Source organism: Rhinolophus sinicus, chromosome 18, assembly GCF_057876585.1.
Source record: "Rhinolophus sinicus isolate RSI-liver-muscle chromosome 18, RSI-T2T, whole genome shotgun sequence".
NCBI classification, from domain to species: Eukaryota; Metazoa; Chordata; class Mammalia; order Chiroptera; family Rhinolophidae; genus Rhinolophus; species Rhinolophus sinicus.
The window spans coordinates 58160613-58177038 of NC_142518.1; the positions used below are offsets into that span (position 1 = coordinate 58160613).

A 16426-nucleotide genomic window follows, 5' to 3' on the forward strand; every position below is an offset into this window, starting at 1 on the left:
TTACAAAATACTAAATATAAAGAGGCACTATTTCTCAACTTTCAAATTTCTTATTAATGGAAAAAATGAGCACTCATCTTAACCTAATTTTTGGAAATCTTAATTGCCTCAAAAGAAATAACACCCATATCTGTTCAATTTATGAATCTAGAGATGAAAATTCAGGTATAAAAATAACTTTATCCTGTTATAGACTTGCTCTTTATTGAATTCTGAGATCAAACCTGACTGTCTCCAGTAAATCAATGTACATTCAAACTAGTTACATATTTATATTAAATACCTGATTATTTAAAATAATTTTTATTCAGACTATAAAAATCTGAATTTCTTTATTTGCAAAGGAAACAAAAATTTTTTTCTTGTCAAAACAGCAAACATTAATTCAGAGAGGCAAAACAGGAATAACAATGATCTCCCTAGATCAATGCTAACTTTTATTCAAATTTAGTACACGTTAATAAATTTATATTAAAAAAAAACACTGTAGGTCTGAGCATCAGTAAACCCATCACTAAGATTCTATATTATGGCATTTGATTAGCTACATACATCACATGATAAAGATGTCTACTTCCCCAAAATTTGATCTTTGCTTTTAGATTAACACAGGATACAATACTATTTGAGGAATTTAAGGCACTCACTTAGGGCATGAAATTATTTTGATACATCTTAGGTTATCTGACTCTGCTCAAGAAGAATTCTATACAGGGATTAAGGGAAAATTCACATATGTGTGCATTTGGCTCCCCTTACTGTAGCTGTCCTAACCTTTAGTCTTTAAATATAGAAGCCAAGAAGGAAGTTTAGATAGATGATTGATGATCACACTTTACTAGAGTTCTCTTTAAGCATATCTGACCTCCACCTTGATCTTATTTATCATTGACACAATTACAGTTAACATATAAATTTAATTTGATGGCTAACACTTTAACTCATTTTAATCACTTTTATAACAAGTAGCTTTTTATAATCAAATAACTTTTATAAAGATCTCAGATTAAAATATGTTCTCTTATTCAGCCTCAATATTTTCTTACAAAACATGTTCATCCTCTTGATTTTACGTTATCTGTTCTTGGTATTAACCTTTTCAGTCACTCAGATTTAAAACACCTTGTAGTATTCCCTCTTCTTTATCCCCACTTTCCAGACAAAAGTCCAGACTTTTCTGTCTTGAGATCTCTTTGCTTACAATCCTTCCTATATCTTCTACCGCTTAACAAAAACATTGAGATAACTACATCTTCCATGAGCCCCTTCCTAATTTCATTATCTGAGAGTGTTTTTATTCTTCGATATTCCCATAGCACTTTGCTTTTTTCCCCCTGTCAGTTAGCCTGTTCAATGTATTATTTTTCTTGTACAAGTCTTGTCCTATCTCTCCCACTATACACAACTAACATAGTGTAAATCTTCTCTGTTATATAAACTTAACATAGTGCTTTACACACTAAGGTTGCTTAAAATTAATCAACCAGGTGGATGGATGAATAGATGGATGGATGCATGGAAGAGGATGGAATATCCTAACAAAGCACATTTTCCTTAAGTAAATTCATGCATACCTTAAATACAGACTATAAAATGCCTCTGAACTGTGCTGTCCTATATGGTAGTTACTAGCTACATGTGAGCATTTCATTTAAAATTAAATAAAATTAATAATTTGTTTTCTCAGTTGCACTAGCCACATTTCAAGTGGTTAATAGCCACATGTTTCTACCATATTGGAACATGCAGATATAGAATATTTCTATTATCACAGAACATTCTATTGGACAGCATTGCTCTAGAAAGAAATGGATGTGAAAAACGCATGTCTCTGGAATTTTAGGAAGGTCATAATCATGAAGTAATAAGGAACAGGATTTCCATTTCCCATGTTAAAAAGTATAACTTGCAGTCATTTACAATGTAAGCAATTTTATCCCCTAAAGAGGAACATTTATATCAGTATCATTCTAATTATATTTTCATTTAAATTCTATTTTTTATCAATACCAATATAAATCTCAATGTGTAATATAAATAGTTAGCAAGTTGCCAAAATTTCTGTATAAATATGCATTAAATGCTTTAACAGATCTGACTTAATTAGAACTAAGAATGCAACAGTGTAAGCTGGCTTTTCAAAAATTTTAAAGCTTCTTTTATTCAAAGCCTTGAAATACTTTTCCAGCATACCCTTCCTCCAAACGTGTGGACTTTTTGTTTTTTAATCCAAGAGAGATCCATGATATCATATTGAAAGCACACTTTTATGCCTTACTTTCCCTTTTCCCAACTCTAAAATTGTACTAAAAAAAAAACATTAACTGTTGCTTGGTTTGTAACCATTACAGCAAATTGGAGGACTCTGCCATATAATGATGAACCTCTGTCATGTTATCTACTTGTTGAATTTAGATTTGTGATTTCTTGAAATCCAACTCAAAGTGTTTGACCTACCACAGGAAAACCCTTTTGTGAGTAAGAAGGATTCCACAGATCACATACCAGAGAGGTCTTGCCTCAGCTGCTCTCAACTTTGTAGTCTTGTGAAGAAGCTGACAAGCTTGGGTGAGACAATGTTTTGCTATCCTCCTTACAGAATTAGAAATTCCTGTCTAAGATAGTATAAATTGGTATCGGAAGCATTATAGTTAAGATCAGTTTCACAACTGAAGAAAATTGAAATTAATATGTAGTTAATTATGAATTGTTAGTGACATAATATGTGATTAATATTCAAGGTACGACCACTTTTCTCAGCTTCAGAAAATAAATACTACTAGGCAATGGGGCTAGGCTCACACCTACTCCATATTGAGTGCCTTGAATCTATGCATTCTACTGTTTCATAAATCTACTGCAGATTCCCAATTCTATGTGTTACGTTTATTGAACTGTAGTAACAGTCCAAGGGAGAAAGTCCAATTAGTGGATATGATATTTTTATTTAACTTTCCCCTAGCAGACAAATAAGGGTAGCAGAGACTGCTCCATTTTGAAATTTTAGAATATTTGTGACTACATTTCAGAGTCATTAATGGTTTGCTGTTAACAGTCCTTTATCCATCGGGGAATACGGAATCATTCTGTCCCTAAAATTAAAGGGACATTGGACGTCCTGCTGTGGAAACTCCCACCTAGCATAGTATTAGGTTATTGAAGCCCTATCTTTTTAGTGCATCTATTTTACTTAAGTTTCAACTGATTACATTGTACTGGAGGCAAAGATCTTTTTCTTCCTTTCCCTCTTTTCATCCTCCACCCCACAGCTGATTGCAGAGCACTATGAGGACTGTGCCAAAGTGGGTTTTAATGCAGGTATTTCAAGGTGAGTTTTATATATATATATATTCAATACCATATAAGTCACACTTCCTCTGGGTCTTTTCAGGAGTACAAATTTTATCTGAACTACCATTTTTAGTGAATGACATTTTTCTTAAAAGATTTCTGTCAAGCTTAAAATGTTAACAGTGAGAATGAATGAAGGGAAAAGGAAAGCTCTATTTCAATATACTGATTGATACCATGTGGGGAGAAACATAAAACAACAACAACAAAAATCCCACAATTACAGTAAATGACTATATATGTCATCAACGTATTGTCAATTTCTAAAATAACTCAATTATGAGAAAAGGTACAACAGTACAGCCCTACTGTTGGTAACCTACGAAGACTTAAAGACACTTTTGGATTATGCAGAGATGTCATTATGTCCATTAGTTATTCATGTAATGAAAAGTTACAGAAGTACCTATTTTCGGAACAAATATCTTTTCTGTGGATTGTGAGCACCCTGGGTAGAGGGACTGTTTTTCCTTATTCTTGCATTTCCAATGCCTGGTACAGAGAAAGTACTCAACAAATATATACCAAACTAGCAAACAAAAGGTTGTCCTAATGAATAAATATATGGACTTTCTTGAACTGGTAAGATGATGATTTGATTAAATAAGCTAGTAGTACATCCTCCCAATCTCCAATTAAATGAATAAAAGTTGTTTAAGATTCTATTAAACAAATTTGAAATAACGTTCAAACTGTCATGGGAGGCTTTTTTTTCTTTCAAAAATAATTTGTTTGTAGATTTATTGATTAACATATCCTCCAGTGTACCCCTCACCTTCTCACAGTATTTGTGATATAATAATACAATCTATTTTACTTTTTAAAATAATGTATTTATCTAACCATTGTCACACCAATAAATTTTAATTAAAACAAAAAATGATGTGTTTGTACCAGGCTTGCTTTCAAAAGAACTTGAGATAGTAGAGCAGAATTTTAAAAAAACAAACAAAAAGGCAACACAGTCCATGTTTACCTAGTGGCAGTTTACCATTAAGATAGCAAAGCCAAATTAAACCAAGGTAAAAAAAATTTTATTAAACAAGACATTCAGTTCAAAACAATATTCTGTACACCTTTTAAGGGGTGAAGGAGAAAGAATAGGTGACTAAGTGAATGTGCTACTTGAATGTACATGACACACAGTGACTATTAATGACTTTTTTCCAAATTAAAGGTAAAAAAACAAGACTCATTGCTCCAAAATTTTACTGACTACCTTCTCCATAGTTGTTGTCTAACATGTCTCTTAAGCACTTACATTTATCCTTCCTTGTATGCTTATTCAGGTATTGCCCATGTAATGTTAACCTGTGAAAGTTTCTTAGAGGAAATTAGTTGTGAAATGCCCCGAAGCAGATGATGACCCTGGATGACCAGAGAGGAAGTGAAAATGTTATGGCTAAAGTGTGGGTGTTGGCTTGGCTGATGGGGGAAGGTTATGGGTTATAATTTAATGGGAAAGACATATGTTGGAAGCAACTAATTAAGTACCTTGAATGCTAGGTCTCAATGTTTAGATTCTATATATTTTAATAGGCAACGCATGGAGGTTTACTGTTGTCTGTTGTTTTGGTTTGGTTATTGTATGTAATGTTTCACAAAATCATTAATCTTTATTTTCCTACATCAAAAAAAGTAAAAGTAGGGGGCCAGCCCGGTGGCTCAGGCAGTTAGAGCTCCATGCTCCTAACTTCGAAGGCTGCTGGTTCGATTCCCACATGGGCCAGTGGTCTCTCAACCACAAGGTTGCCAGTTCAATTCCTCGACTCCCACAAGGGATAGTGGGCCCCGCCCCTTGAAACTAAGATTGAACACGGCACCTTGAGCTGAGCTGCCGCTGAGCTCCCAGATGGCTCAGTTCCTGGAGCGTGTCCTCTCAACCACAAGGTTGCCAGTTCGATTCCCGCAAGAGATGGTGGGCTGTGCCCCCTGCAACTAGGAATGGCAACTGGACCTGGAGCTGAGCTGCGTCCTGCACAACTAAGATTGAAAGGACAACAACTTGACTTGGAAAAAAAGTCCTGAAGTCCTGTTCCCCCAATAAAGTACTATTCCCCTTCCCCAATAAAATAAATTTAAAAAAAGTAAAAGTAGTGCCAGATGGGCATTGGACTTGTCAGGGGGATCACTTCATAGACTGTAGATGCCTGACCACTGTGCTGTATACCTGAAGCTGAAGTAGGATAATATTAAATGTCAACTACAATTAAATATATATATTTAATATTTTATACAATATTTTATATATATTAAATATATATTTAATAATATTGAATGTCAACTATAATTAAATATATATATAGTCATGGAATGTAAAGTTAAGCACAGGGAATATAGTCAATGGTATTGTAACAGCTATATACAATGTCAGAAGTGTAGTAGATTGGAGGGGTATCACTTTCTGAGGGGTGTAAATGTCTAACTGTTACGTTGCTTTGTACACCTGAAACTAATGAAAAAAAAAGGAAAAGTAGTCCATAAAAATTACATTAAATTATATTATGGATACATAATATATTTGGAAATGTTTAGTTTAAGAAAAACTTCTCTTCTAAATAAAAAAAAAAGAGGTGGAGGAGCTGTCCTTATGTCATATCTGACTCACTTTAATAGTTCCTCTTAAAAATTAGCAGCTGTAATTAGTGGAAAATTTTGAAGGTGCAATGTTGTAGTTGTCAGCTCTAGCAGGTTTTAATTATCTTTTTTTCTTAAGTGATCAACTTTACAGAAGTTGAATATTTATCATTTTCAATACAAAATCATGACATATTTCAGTTGGAAATACTATGTCAAAAATCACTTGATTTTGTGAGATGTGTTTGCTTCAATATTTTCAACACAGGGCTTCAAGATGTATTACAATTATCCGACTAAAATACCCCTCCATTTTCTCTAACTTATACTTGTTCTTTAAAAATTCAAATGTTAATTAAAATCATCCAATGAGTCAATATATGTTTCCTATTTCATCAAAGGAATAAATTGATCAGTTTAAGTATTTCAAAACTAATCATAATGCCTAAAGATAAATGTCATTGGAATATATCCTTTTTGAAAATGTTTTCAAGAGTTGCAAAATTTTGAGGGGAAATAATATTACAAAAAAAAAACCAAAAAACAACCCTAAAAAAGAAAAATTTCATTAAAATGCTCTTTTAAAACAAGGTTTCCATTTTAAGTTATATACAAAATTATTTGTTCCCAACCTAGAAACAACCGTAAGATTACTACTTACTGAAAAAAAGCATAGAGTCTTTAAACCTTATAAGCATAATTTTAAGTCAATTAAAATTATATTAAATATGCAGTTGATGACTATAAGAGATCTTGATTTTACATAAGGAATTGTGATATAAAATTCTTTAAAACTGTAGCATTGAATATAATTGAGATCCATTATACAAATGATTACAGATTTATGAATAAAGCTCATTTCAATACTAGAACAAAAAATGATCTTAGAGATGAACCTCAACTCTACTAATCATATGAAGAAAATGAGGCACAGGGTAATTAACTCTCTTGTCCAAAGTCACAGCTACTTACTTTAATCTGTTTTCTTTAGTTTTATGGTAATGACAGCTACAATAACAAACACAATACTTATTGTGGTTCCAGGAACTGTTCTAAGTACTTTACATATGTTAATTCATTCAGTTTTCACAATAACACGCCGAGGTAGATACTATTTTTATTATTTCTGTTTTATACTGAGACACAGAGAATTTTAAAAACTTGTATAAAGTTACATAGCTAATAAGTGGTGGATCACAGATTCAAAACCAGGCAATCCACCTCCATAGCTCATGCCACAAAATCTTAAATAATTTTTTTAAAATTTCATTTTGCCAAGGCAGTTTTTATATGGATATAATAACATTTTATGACTTTGATTTTTAAGTAGGGAAATTAATGGTTGTCTCAATTTCAACATTAACTATGTTTAACAATAGCTTTAAATGAATGATTTTGCTTCAGTATGTGTGACTCTCTAAATGAATGATTTGCCTGAAGTCTATACTGGTCATTAAGACAGTTGCAAAAATGAATCTATATGGAGTTCTTCAGTTCATTCTGTTTATGGAGCAATTTCACTTATTTTTCAAACTAGAAGATCAACCCAAAATGTATTTCAATAATGCCTCTATGAAATGGCTTCTTTTTGTTAGCATGGTAGAATTAAGCTATCAATTATTTTATACACTTGATAATGATAGTGTAGGCAAAATTGGTTTTATATTTTCTAATGAATAAGGCCCATAAAATAAGTCTTATTTTTTTCTAGCTTGTTTTAGTCTGTGGACTCAATTATTAGTTTCAAAGTAATATTGGAAAAAATCATACCCTATAAAAGAGAGCATATTTTGACTTTGATATAACATATTGACACATGGAAAAGAAATACGTTTGAGTAAATGAAAAACAATTAGAACAACATTATATAGTGAATATGGAAAATGTAAAAAAACAATACCTAACATACAAAATACACATCTAAATTTAGTTTTATATATAATGTTATAATAAATTCTGAAAAGTATCATGTAAAAATTTAAATGAAAGTAGAATGTTAGAGTCTCCTCCGTACATTACTTCTATGTCTCCCATTTGTTTTTAAATAGAATTGAAAGACAATGTAAATAAAATTTAGAGTAGCTGACTCATATAAAATAGGAATTTTAGGGAAAAAAAGGACTAGGAGCAAGACTGACTGGAAAACTGAAACATCCATTTCTATTTCAGTGGGTAATTGCTTTTACTGAGGGTTTATCTCACTTTTTCTAAGTTCTTTATGAGCCTTTTCTTTATTAAATATTATTTGTTTATTAAAACATAAATAGATAAAAATAACAAAATCATCAGTGTTTATTAAGACTGTATCCAGCACTGCGGAGAACTTGGAGGTCAAGGGTTAAGTCTGCACAGAAACAAATATGAGGAAATTTGTAAATTGAGGCAGCCAATGTATATCAGTGCTTTGACTGTGTGTTCAGAGAAGGAGAACAGTGTGTACTTGGGGACAGCAGAGAAAGATTGAGAACGAAATAATAATTAGATATGCTAGAAAACAGTAGCTTACACTGTGTGGTTCTACATTACAGGTGCTTATTTATAGTATGCATGCGTTTCTGATTAATTATAAAGTAAGACAAACTTATGCAGTTGTCTATTAGGATATTTACACTATACCCTTCAGTTTCCTGTCTGAAGTTTTCAAAGAATTGATGATTTCTACCATGCCTAAGATTCTTCATACTATCAGTATGAGGATTATGATGGTGGCAAATCAGAACATGGTGAGTACCTCACACTTCTATTGTCCCTACCCAATATACTAAAAACTATCAAGTGGGTAGTTGTATTGGTATATTACCTCTTCATAAATTTAGTGTCTCAGACACAGTACATTTATTTATATAGCATTTATCATAGATTTTATTGAGGTAATATTTTATGAAAATAATTCTGTATTAAGATATTATTTATTTATAACCATAAAATCACACTTTTTTTTTGTCTCAGAGTATTTCAAGCAGTTTGATTCCAAATTCAAAATGAGGGGAAATTTAATCGTTTCTCCTTGAATTAACAGGTTACCGATCTCTTGTAAAACTGAAAGCAACAAACGAACAAGACAAACAAACAAAAACTCATAGACAGGGTGATGAACACACAATGGGATTTATAGATGATGTAATACAGAATTGTACACCTGAAATCTATGTAGTTTTACTAACAATTGTCACTTCAATAAATTTAATAAAAAAAAAAACAAAAACAAAACTCGTAGACACAGACAACAGTTTACTGGTTACCAGAGGGAAAGTGGGGAGAGGGGGAGGTAGACAAGGGTAAAAGAGGTCAAACATGCGATGGCAGAAGGAGAACTGACTCTAGGTGGAACACACAACACAGTCTATAGATGATCTATTACAGAATTGTACACTTGAAACCTATATGATTTTACTAACCATTGTCACCCCAATAAATTTAGTAAAAAATAATCACCACCTAATAGTTTCAAGATTTAATATCATAAACAGCATTCATTCTTAAATGATTCAGTAATGCATTTTACTGCATCATTTTATCCTTTATTTGTCCCCTGCCTATGATGGTACTCCGATTATCATTTCACTTTCCTGAGTGCATGCATAGCTCAAGATTATTTTCCTCTTGCTCTAGATCAGCAGTGTCCAATAGAAATTTCTGTCATGATAAAAATGGTCTATAATCTGCACGGTCCAATACTGCAGCTCTTAACCCCATTTGCTTATTGAACACCTGAAATGTGCTTGGTGCAACTAAGCGTTTGAATTTTTTATTTAATTTAATTTCTATTTGTACAGCTACATATGGCGAGGGCTACTGTATTGGACTGCAGAGCTCCAGATATTAGTTATAGTCCAAATATGACTATAATGTACAAAAATAGGCTTCCTTTTTTCAGGGCATAATCACCTCTGCTTCTAAACTTTTGTTCTTATCCCATCTATACTATCATGTTCTTACACAAAGCAATTTTATTTTGACTAGCACTGGCCTTTGTTTTTTAATTTTCTAGGACTGTCAGTTTATGGGAAGAATTAATGCAGCATGTGGTCACAATTTCCTAGAGTGAGTGCCAGATACAGCAGGTGTGAAATAGTTCTGGTTGTGATAACTCATTTATGATCTCCATTAAGGATTTGAATATCTTTGGAAAGGAAAAACCATCTTTCCGTACGTCTAGTATTTCTTGGAATAATAAGAACATTTGAGGACAGTATTATATATTTATTGCCTATATAGAGATTGTAACTTACTTAAAATGAGACAATGACCATTTTTAAACTATTTCATACTTTGTTTTAAGTTGAAATCATCAGAGTAAGTTGTAATTCTGAAAACCAAAAATATTTTGGGAAGTAAAGTAACACAATAATTTGAGCCTCCAGTAGCTAACAGGAAGAATGATGTCTTTATTTTCTTTCTTTGGCAAACGCTTTCAAAACCATTGTGAATACTGACTTTCAGAAGACATGTCTAAGTTTTTCTTGCAAACCTTCATAAATAAGCAAAGTATAAATATGTTTTTTTAAGAAATGCAATAGCTAAATTAATAAAAATACCAATAACAGTAAAGGCCTAAATAAAAATATCTTTTTGGTCTTCACATGCATTCGTGTGGGACACTGTCAAAGTACTGCGATTCCGGACTGCCTTAATATGAGAGTAACCCTGACCACACCATGTCCATTTCAACTATTGTTTAATGAATGGCCTTTCAAAAGGCCTTTTTCATTGAAATTATCTCTTTGTGCATGTGCACATACATACACACAAGAACATACACTCTGAAACACGAAGATTATTATTTTAATTATAAAAATGAAATATCTCATGAATATTCCACAATTAGTATTTGGCTAGTGCTTGCTGGTCCAAAGGACAAAACTGCATCCAACTCCGTGGAGATGGAACTTGCATATTCGTGATTTCATTTTGAGGTTAATGCACTGCTTGATTAAAACCAAAAAAAAGTAGCATGAAATTCTTCTTCCAATATGCAAGTCTATTACTGTGTGGAAGGAAAACTGTCTGTACTTGTGGTGAGAAAGTGTGGGGTATGGTGAATGAACACTACTAATAAGGAAAGGAATCACTTTTAATTATTTTATGAACCTGAGTGAGATTTGTGGTGATCCAAAGTGGGAAACAGGATAAAAAGAAAAAAAATCAAATAACAGGAATCTATAAATATTTGGAAAAAATACAGGATTAGAATTAATTTAAATATTTTGTTTTACCTTTAATTGGGAAAATTGCTTGCCTAAGAACAACCTAATGTAATTTGTAACGAAAATATCTGCAGGAAAAGATTGTGCTCTAAAATATAGTACTCACCAGAAAATGTAGACCTTTTAATGAAACAGAATGCATGAAACAATGAACGCTCCAAGTTGTCATATAAGACACCTGTTGTTTCTTGGAGTCTTTGCCAGTCCTTGTAGTAATATCTTTAAAACAAATTTAAAACAAAAGAATTAGAAACCCAACCATCTAATAAACATTCCTTAAACTCTTATTATGTATTTGGCACAGTGCCTATGCACTGCTAAACTAAATAAAAAGGCCTACCAATCATTTTTGTATATATGTGAAATAATTAATTTGAATTTAGAGTAGAGAACTACACTATAAAATATGTATCTCTACAATTATTTCCATTTAAAACATTTTTATGGAAGCTGTGTTTTATACCTAAATTTCTATTTTTGAAGAGCTAAATCTTCAGGTATTATAAACATCCAGTTTTTTGTTGTTTTATTTTGCCCCTCCCCCATCCCCTCTGGCCCCCCACCCTCAATTCAGAGTCAAGCCAATGTTGTTCTCAGTCTAGTTGTGGAGAACTGCAGCTCACTGGCCCATGTTGGTATTATTGGCATCACGCTCGACCTGGCTGAGCCAGTTGGTCGCTCCCCCCTCCACCCCCACCAGCCCGCCCCTTGCTGCAGCTCACCGCAGCCCACTGGCAGCGCAGTCCCAGGTTGAGCTGAGTTGTTGTTCACAAATCTAGCTGTAGAGGGCAAAGCTCACTGGCCCATGCAGGAAGCGAACCAGCTACCTCAGTGTTGGGAGCACAGCACTCCAGCCACCTGAGCCACCTGGCAGCCCCTAAAACACCCAGTTTTTATTGCCCATTTTGTACACTTTCAAATATACTAATAATACTGAAATAGGACCCAATAGGCATTCTCTAAAATTAAGAGTTTTCAAATTTAGCAAGGTGTTTTTGAATGCCTAAGTTGGAGTTTGAATGTTTAGTGTCACAATTACCATGTTTCCCCGAAAGTAAGACCTAGCCAGACAATCAGCAATAATGTGTCTTTTGGAGCAAAAATTAATATAAGACCCGGTCTTATTTTACTATAATATTAAAATAAGACTGGGTCTTACATAATATAATGTAATGTAATATAATATAATACCCAGTCTCATTTTACTGTAAGACTGGATCTTATATAATATAATATAAGACTGGGTCTTAGATTAATTTTTGCTCCAAAAGACGCATTAGAGCTGATTGTCCAGCTAGGTCTTATTCTGGGGGAAACACGATCTATTTGGAATTAAAATGTTAAGACAAATTTGAAATAAGTCACAGGTTTGAGGGATGTTGCTACATCAAAAAAACATTTTTTTATGTATTAGAAATAGGAAGGAAAAACAGTAGAAATACTAGCATGTATAATTTATCTTTGTGTGAGCTATTTGTAAATACGTTTGAATTGTATCCCTTATAAACACGATTCCTTCTTGAAAATCAGACCAAACCCAGAATATGAATTTATTGTACAAATTAAGAACAAACAAGAAGTGGCTTTTAATTTAACTATAAATGTTAATTCAGTTTTTAATTCAGAATTCTGCCTAATTAGTTTCTTCCCCTAAATTAAACGTATCAGAATGTGGCCTGTATGTGTCCTATTTATGGTTCAAATGTTTTTCTATACATTTATTCATTGATATCATTTTTAACTTGCCATCCAGATTCTTTTGGTTTTGAAATAACACAAAACAAAAATAGTATTAAGATATATGGAAAAGTATAAGAATTAAGAAACGAAGAAAGGATTTTTGCTGAAGCTTTAGCCTGAGGCACCTGTTAAGCAGTTGATAAACCAAGTAGCAAGATTGGTTTTTAGAAAGTTGTTACATAATTTTTGCTTAGTGGCCTATGATCTGTAGCTACTGATTGTGGATTTATGTCACCCCAAAGTCATCTTACCAAGAAGAGCTTCTTCCTGGTTGAATGAATGTCATCTCCCTGTTCCTTGGAACAATAAGTTAATAGATACTATTCATTTTCTTATAAGTAATGCCTTACCTTGATTCATTTTCAGACTATAAACTAGGAACTGTTTCCAACCACCATTTTCAAAATTATGGTGGTATATCTCATTTCCTTTAAATGTTGATTTTATTACATCATGATTTTGATAAATTAACAGCTGACACAAATAAAAAATGTACTAAGTCATCACCTTTTTTTTTTCCTGGTTAAACCTATACTGTTTTATTCACTCATGAGAACAGGAATTAATAAAAGTAATCACTTATCCTTACATATCTAAAAATCATTTTATTGAATGAATAAACTATTCAATAAATTCCCAGTGAAGTCATGAATTTCTACCATTTGTTTACTTTCTGAAAACATGATCTTAAAATATGATCATCTAGGGGACTTATAGGATATGAAATTAATGCCTATTTGATATAAAATTTAATATATAAATTAATATGTGCACAGATATTCATATATATCATATAGTTATAAAGATTAAATGAAATAACTGATTTGAAATCAGTGAGAGCAATTAAAATGCACAGAATGGAAATTATTCTTTTACCTTTGGGGAATCTAAGATTTTATTTATTACGATAATATCATACTTATGGATCAAATATATTAAAATAATTAATAGATACTGAAATACTCATGATTAAATTCACCACAAGGTGGTAAAAATATATGATGATGGGTGAACATTTTGCCATATAGAATATGTTACTTGCTTGAATAATATGTAAAACCATTTTACAAATGCTCCCTAAATCATATATCAAAAATCCAGAAAAATTAAAATATAAGAGCAACCTTCATAAATTGCCTTATAAGTGCTATTTGAGCATTGATGACTAACAGATTTGAAACCCTGTTAGAAAACACTGCGTTAACCGTTGTGGAGTGTTAGGATGACTCAACAAAATATACTGGTAAACATTTTAGAGAACGAAGCAACATTGATGGAATACACTTCTTAGAGAGATTAGACCCAAATATGAAAATTAGATTTACACAAAAAGAAATAAAATGATTGAATGCTTTGTGGAATACAATTTAATAAAAATAACAGTTTTAAAGAATTAAAGTACCTAAATCTTTCATTTTGACATTTCAAGTTTAGGAATACATAGGAAATAGTCAAGTCAAACAGGACAGACAGCCAGTGCACCAACCCCACTTTACTTGTGTTCAGTCCCTTCGAAAGTATCAAGTTAATTAGTTTCTTCAGTTTGTCTTTCTTGAAATGTGGTTACTTTTCTTGCAATGTTCTAGATTCCTTCCTGTCAACTTTAAGAACTACCTTATCATTTTCCCAGTCTGTGAAAGAAGCTTTGACTATGCATGAGAACAAGAACATGGAAGTAACTGTATAATACATCATAGCTGTTTAATGGTGTATTTTTGACTTCATGAGACGTTCGAGTAATTAGAATGATGGGAGCCAAGTAGAGTTAGGATCATGGACAACGTCTCTGTGTGTGTGTGTGTGTGTGTGTGTGTGTGTGTGTGTGTGTGTATGCTGTATTTTATTTGTTCTATTAAATTTATTGAGGTGACATTGGCTAATAAAATTATGTATGTTTCAAGTGTACAATTCTATAATACATAAGCTATATATTGCATTACATGCTCACTACCCAAAGTCAAATCTCCTTCTGTCACCGTATATTTGACCCCTTTACTCTCTTCTACAGCCCCCCTTACACTCTGGTAACCACTGAACTGTTGTCTGTGTCTATGAATTTTTGCTTGTCTGTGCTGTTCATTTGTTGTTTTATTTTTTATTTTCATATAATACCTAATTTGTACTATTTTTAAGAATTTGTTTTTGTAGCATGTAAACCATTCACTCATATAGAATTAGTTAAGTATATCACAAATTAAACACCGTACTCTAATGAAGTAAAATGTAACAAGTATGTCAGGGAAATTATGCCTTAGAATCCTTCTGACAACCATTTTAACATCACTTTTGAGATTTGAACACAAAATTGCATATAGTAGAGACTTAGTTCCTCTACCTACTTACCTATTTAGAACCAAGTTGATCAGAGACTATAAAATAAACTTGCATTTTTGCTTTTCATCTCTTAAAATTTTACAGTTGTTTCTGTTTTTGCTTTCTCTAAGTGTTATGATTCTGTCCTTCTCTGACTGTTGCCTACCGAACTATGATGTATTGCAGACAAAAAATATCATTTAAACAGGAATGGCGCTACTGACACATGTAGAAAATTTTAATTCTCTGTATCTGCTTTCATTGTGCTTCCCCTATCAATCTCCAAACTAGCCTCAGGCTTAGTAAAGAATTTTACTAAGTAAAGAATTTTAAGGTTATCTTATCATTTGTTCATGAGAAAGAGAAAATTACAGCCAAGCAAAGTTATGTGTGTAGGAATATTTTCCCTGAATATCTGAAGTAAATTCATCATGCTTCCATAAAACTAAGTAGTGACTCTTCATATTCATATTCAGTAGCTAAATTTCTGCATTGGTTGTTCAAAGAACTAAACTCATAATTTTAAAGGAAAATCATTTTAATTTTAGAGATAACAATACTTTTTCAAGTGGAAAATGCAAGGTTTGGAATCAGAATCTGGAGATTGAGGTTATTTCAGCATGCTTGTTTACATCCTGCTAGAGGCAGAGTTGAGTTTGTTATATACTGGTTCAACACTGAATTAAAGACATTTTCAAATATTTATAGTATCAAACATAAACTCTGTGAGGGCAAGGGTTTTTGTCTGTTTTGTTCACTGATATATTCTCAGGGCCCAGAATGGTGTCTGGCACATGAAAATTGCTTAATAAATATTTGTTGAATAAATGAATAAACCTTCAGTTTTAGAAATGACACTGCTTTTTTCCCCCTCTATTTTTAAACATCCAAAAGAACTGCAAGTGATAAAACACAGTTTAAAATGTCTTAGTTGATGATGTTTTTAAAGGTAGAGTAGAACAGATTTAGAAAGGATTGGGAGAGGGGACTACTTGGAAATAGGACCCTTTCTTAATTCCTCCTCTTGTGTAGAGATATTGCAACAGGCATGCAGTGTTTTTTAAAATGGTCTATAGTATTCTTCTGCCAGTTGTAATAATGTAATACCTAAGGGTAAGATAAGAATAGAGTGGTAGTTTGAATTCCAATTGTCAGTGTCCCATTTTTATTTTTGCTTATGTTTGCATGGTATTTATAAATTCACACACATAGACACTCATTTTTTTAGATGTCCTGGA

General features: G+C 32.4%; 1 protein-coding gene across 5 annotated transcripts in view; it reads left to right on the forward strand.

The window, feature by feature from the left end:
- The window catches only part of PCDH11X (protocadherin 11 X-linked), an 800197-nt gene that overhangs the window by 27244 nt on the left and 756527 nt on the right, over positions 1 to 16426 (forward strand). For 4 of the 5 annotated variants that reach the window (XM_074323530.2, XM_074323532.2, XM_074323533.2 and 1 more), the window contains exons 2-3: positions 2463 to 2568; positions 3270 to 3328. The exons of the other annotated variant lie outside the window; for it this stretch is intronic. In XM_074323530.2, coding sequence (XP_074179631.1) covers positions 3286 to 3328 — 43 coding nt within the window. In that variant the 5' untranslated portion in view covers positions 2463 to 2568; positions 3270 to 3285. The remainder of the gene's footprint in view (positions 1 to 2462; positions 2569 to 3269; positions 3329 to 16426) is intronic. 5 annotated transcript variants of the gene reach the window in all.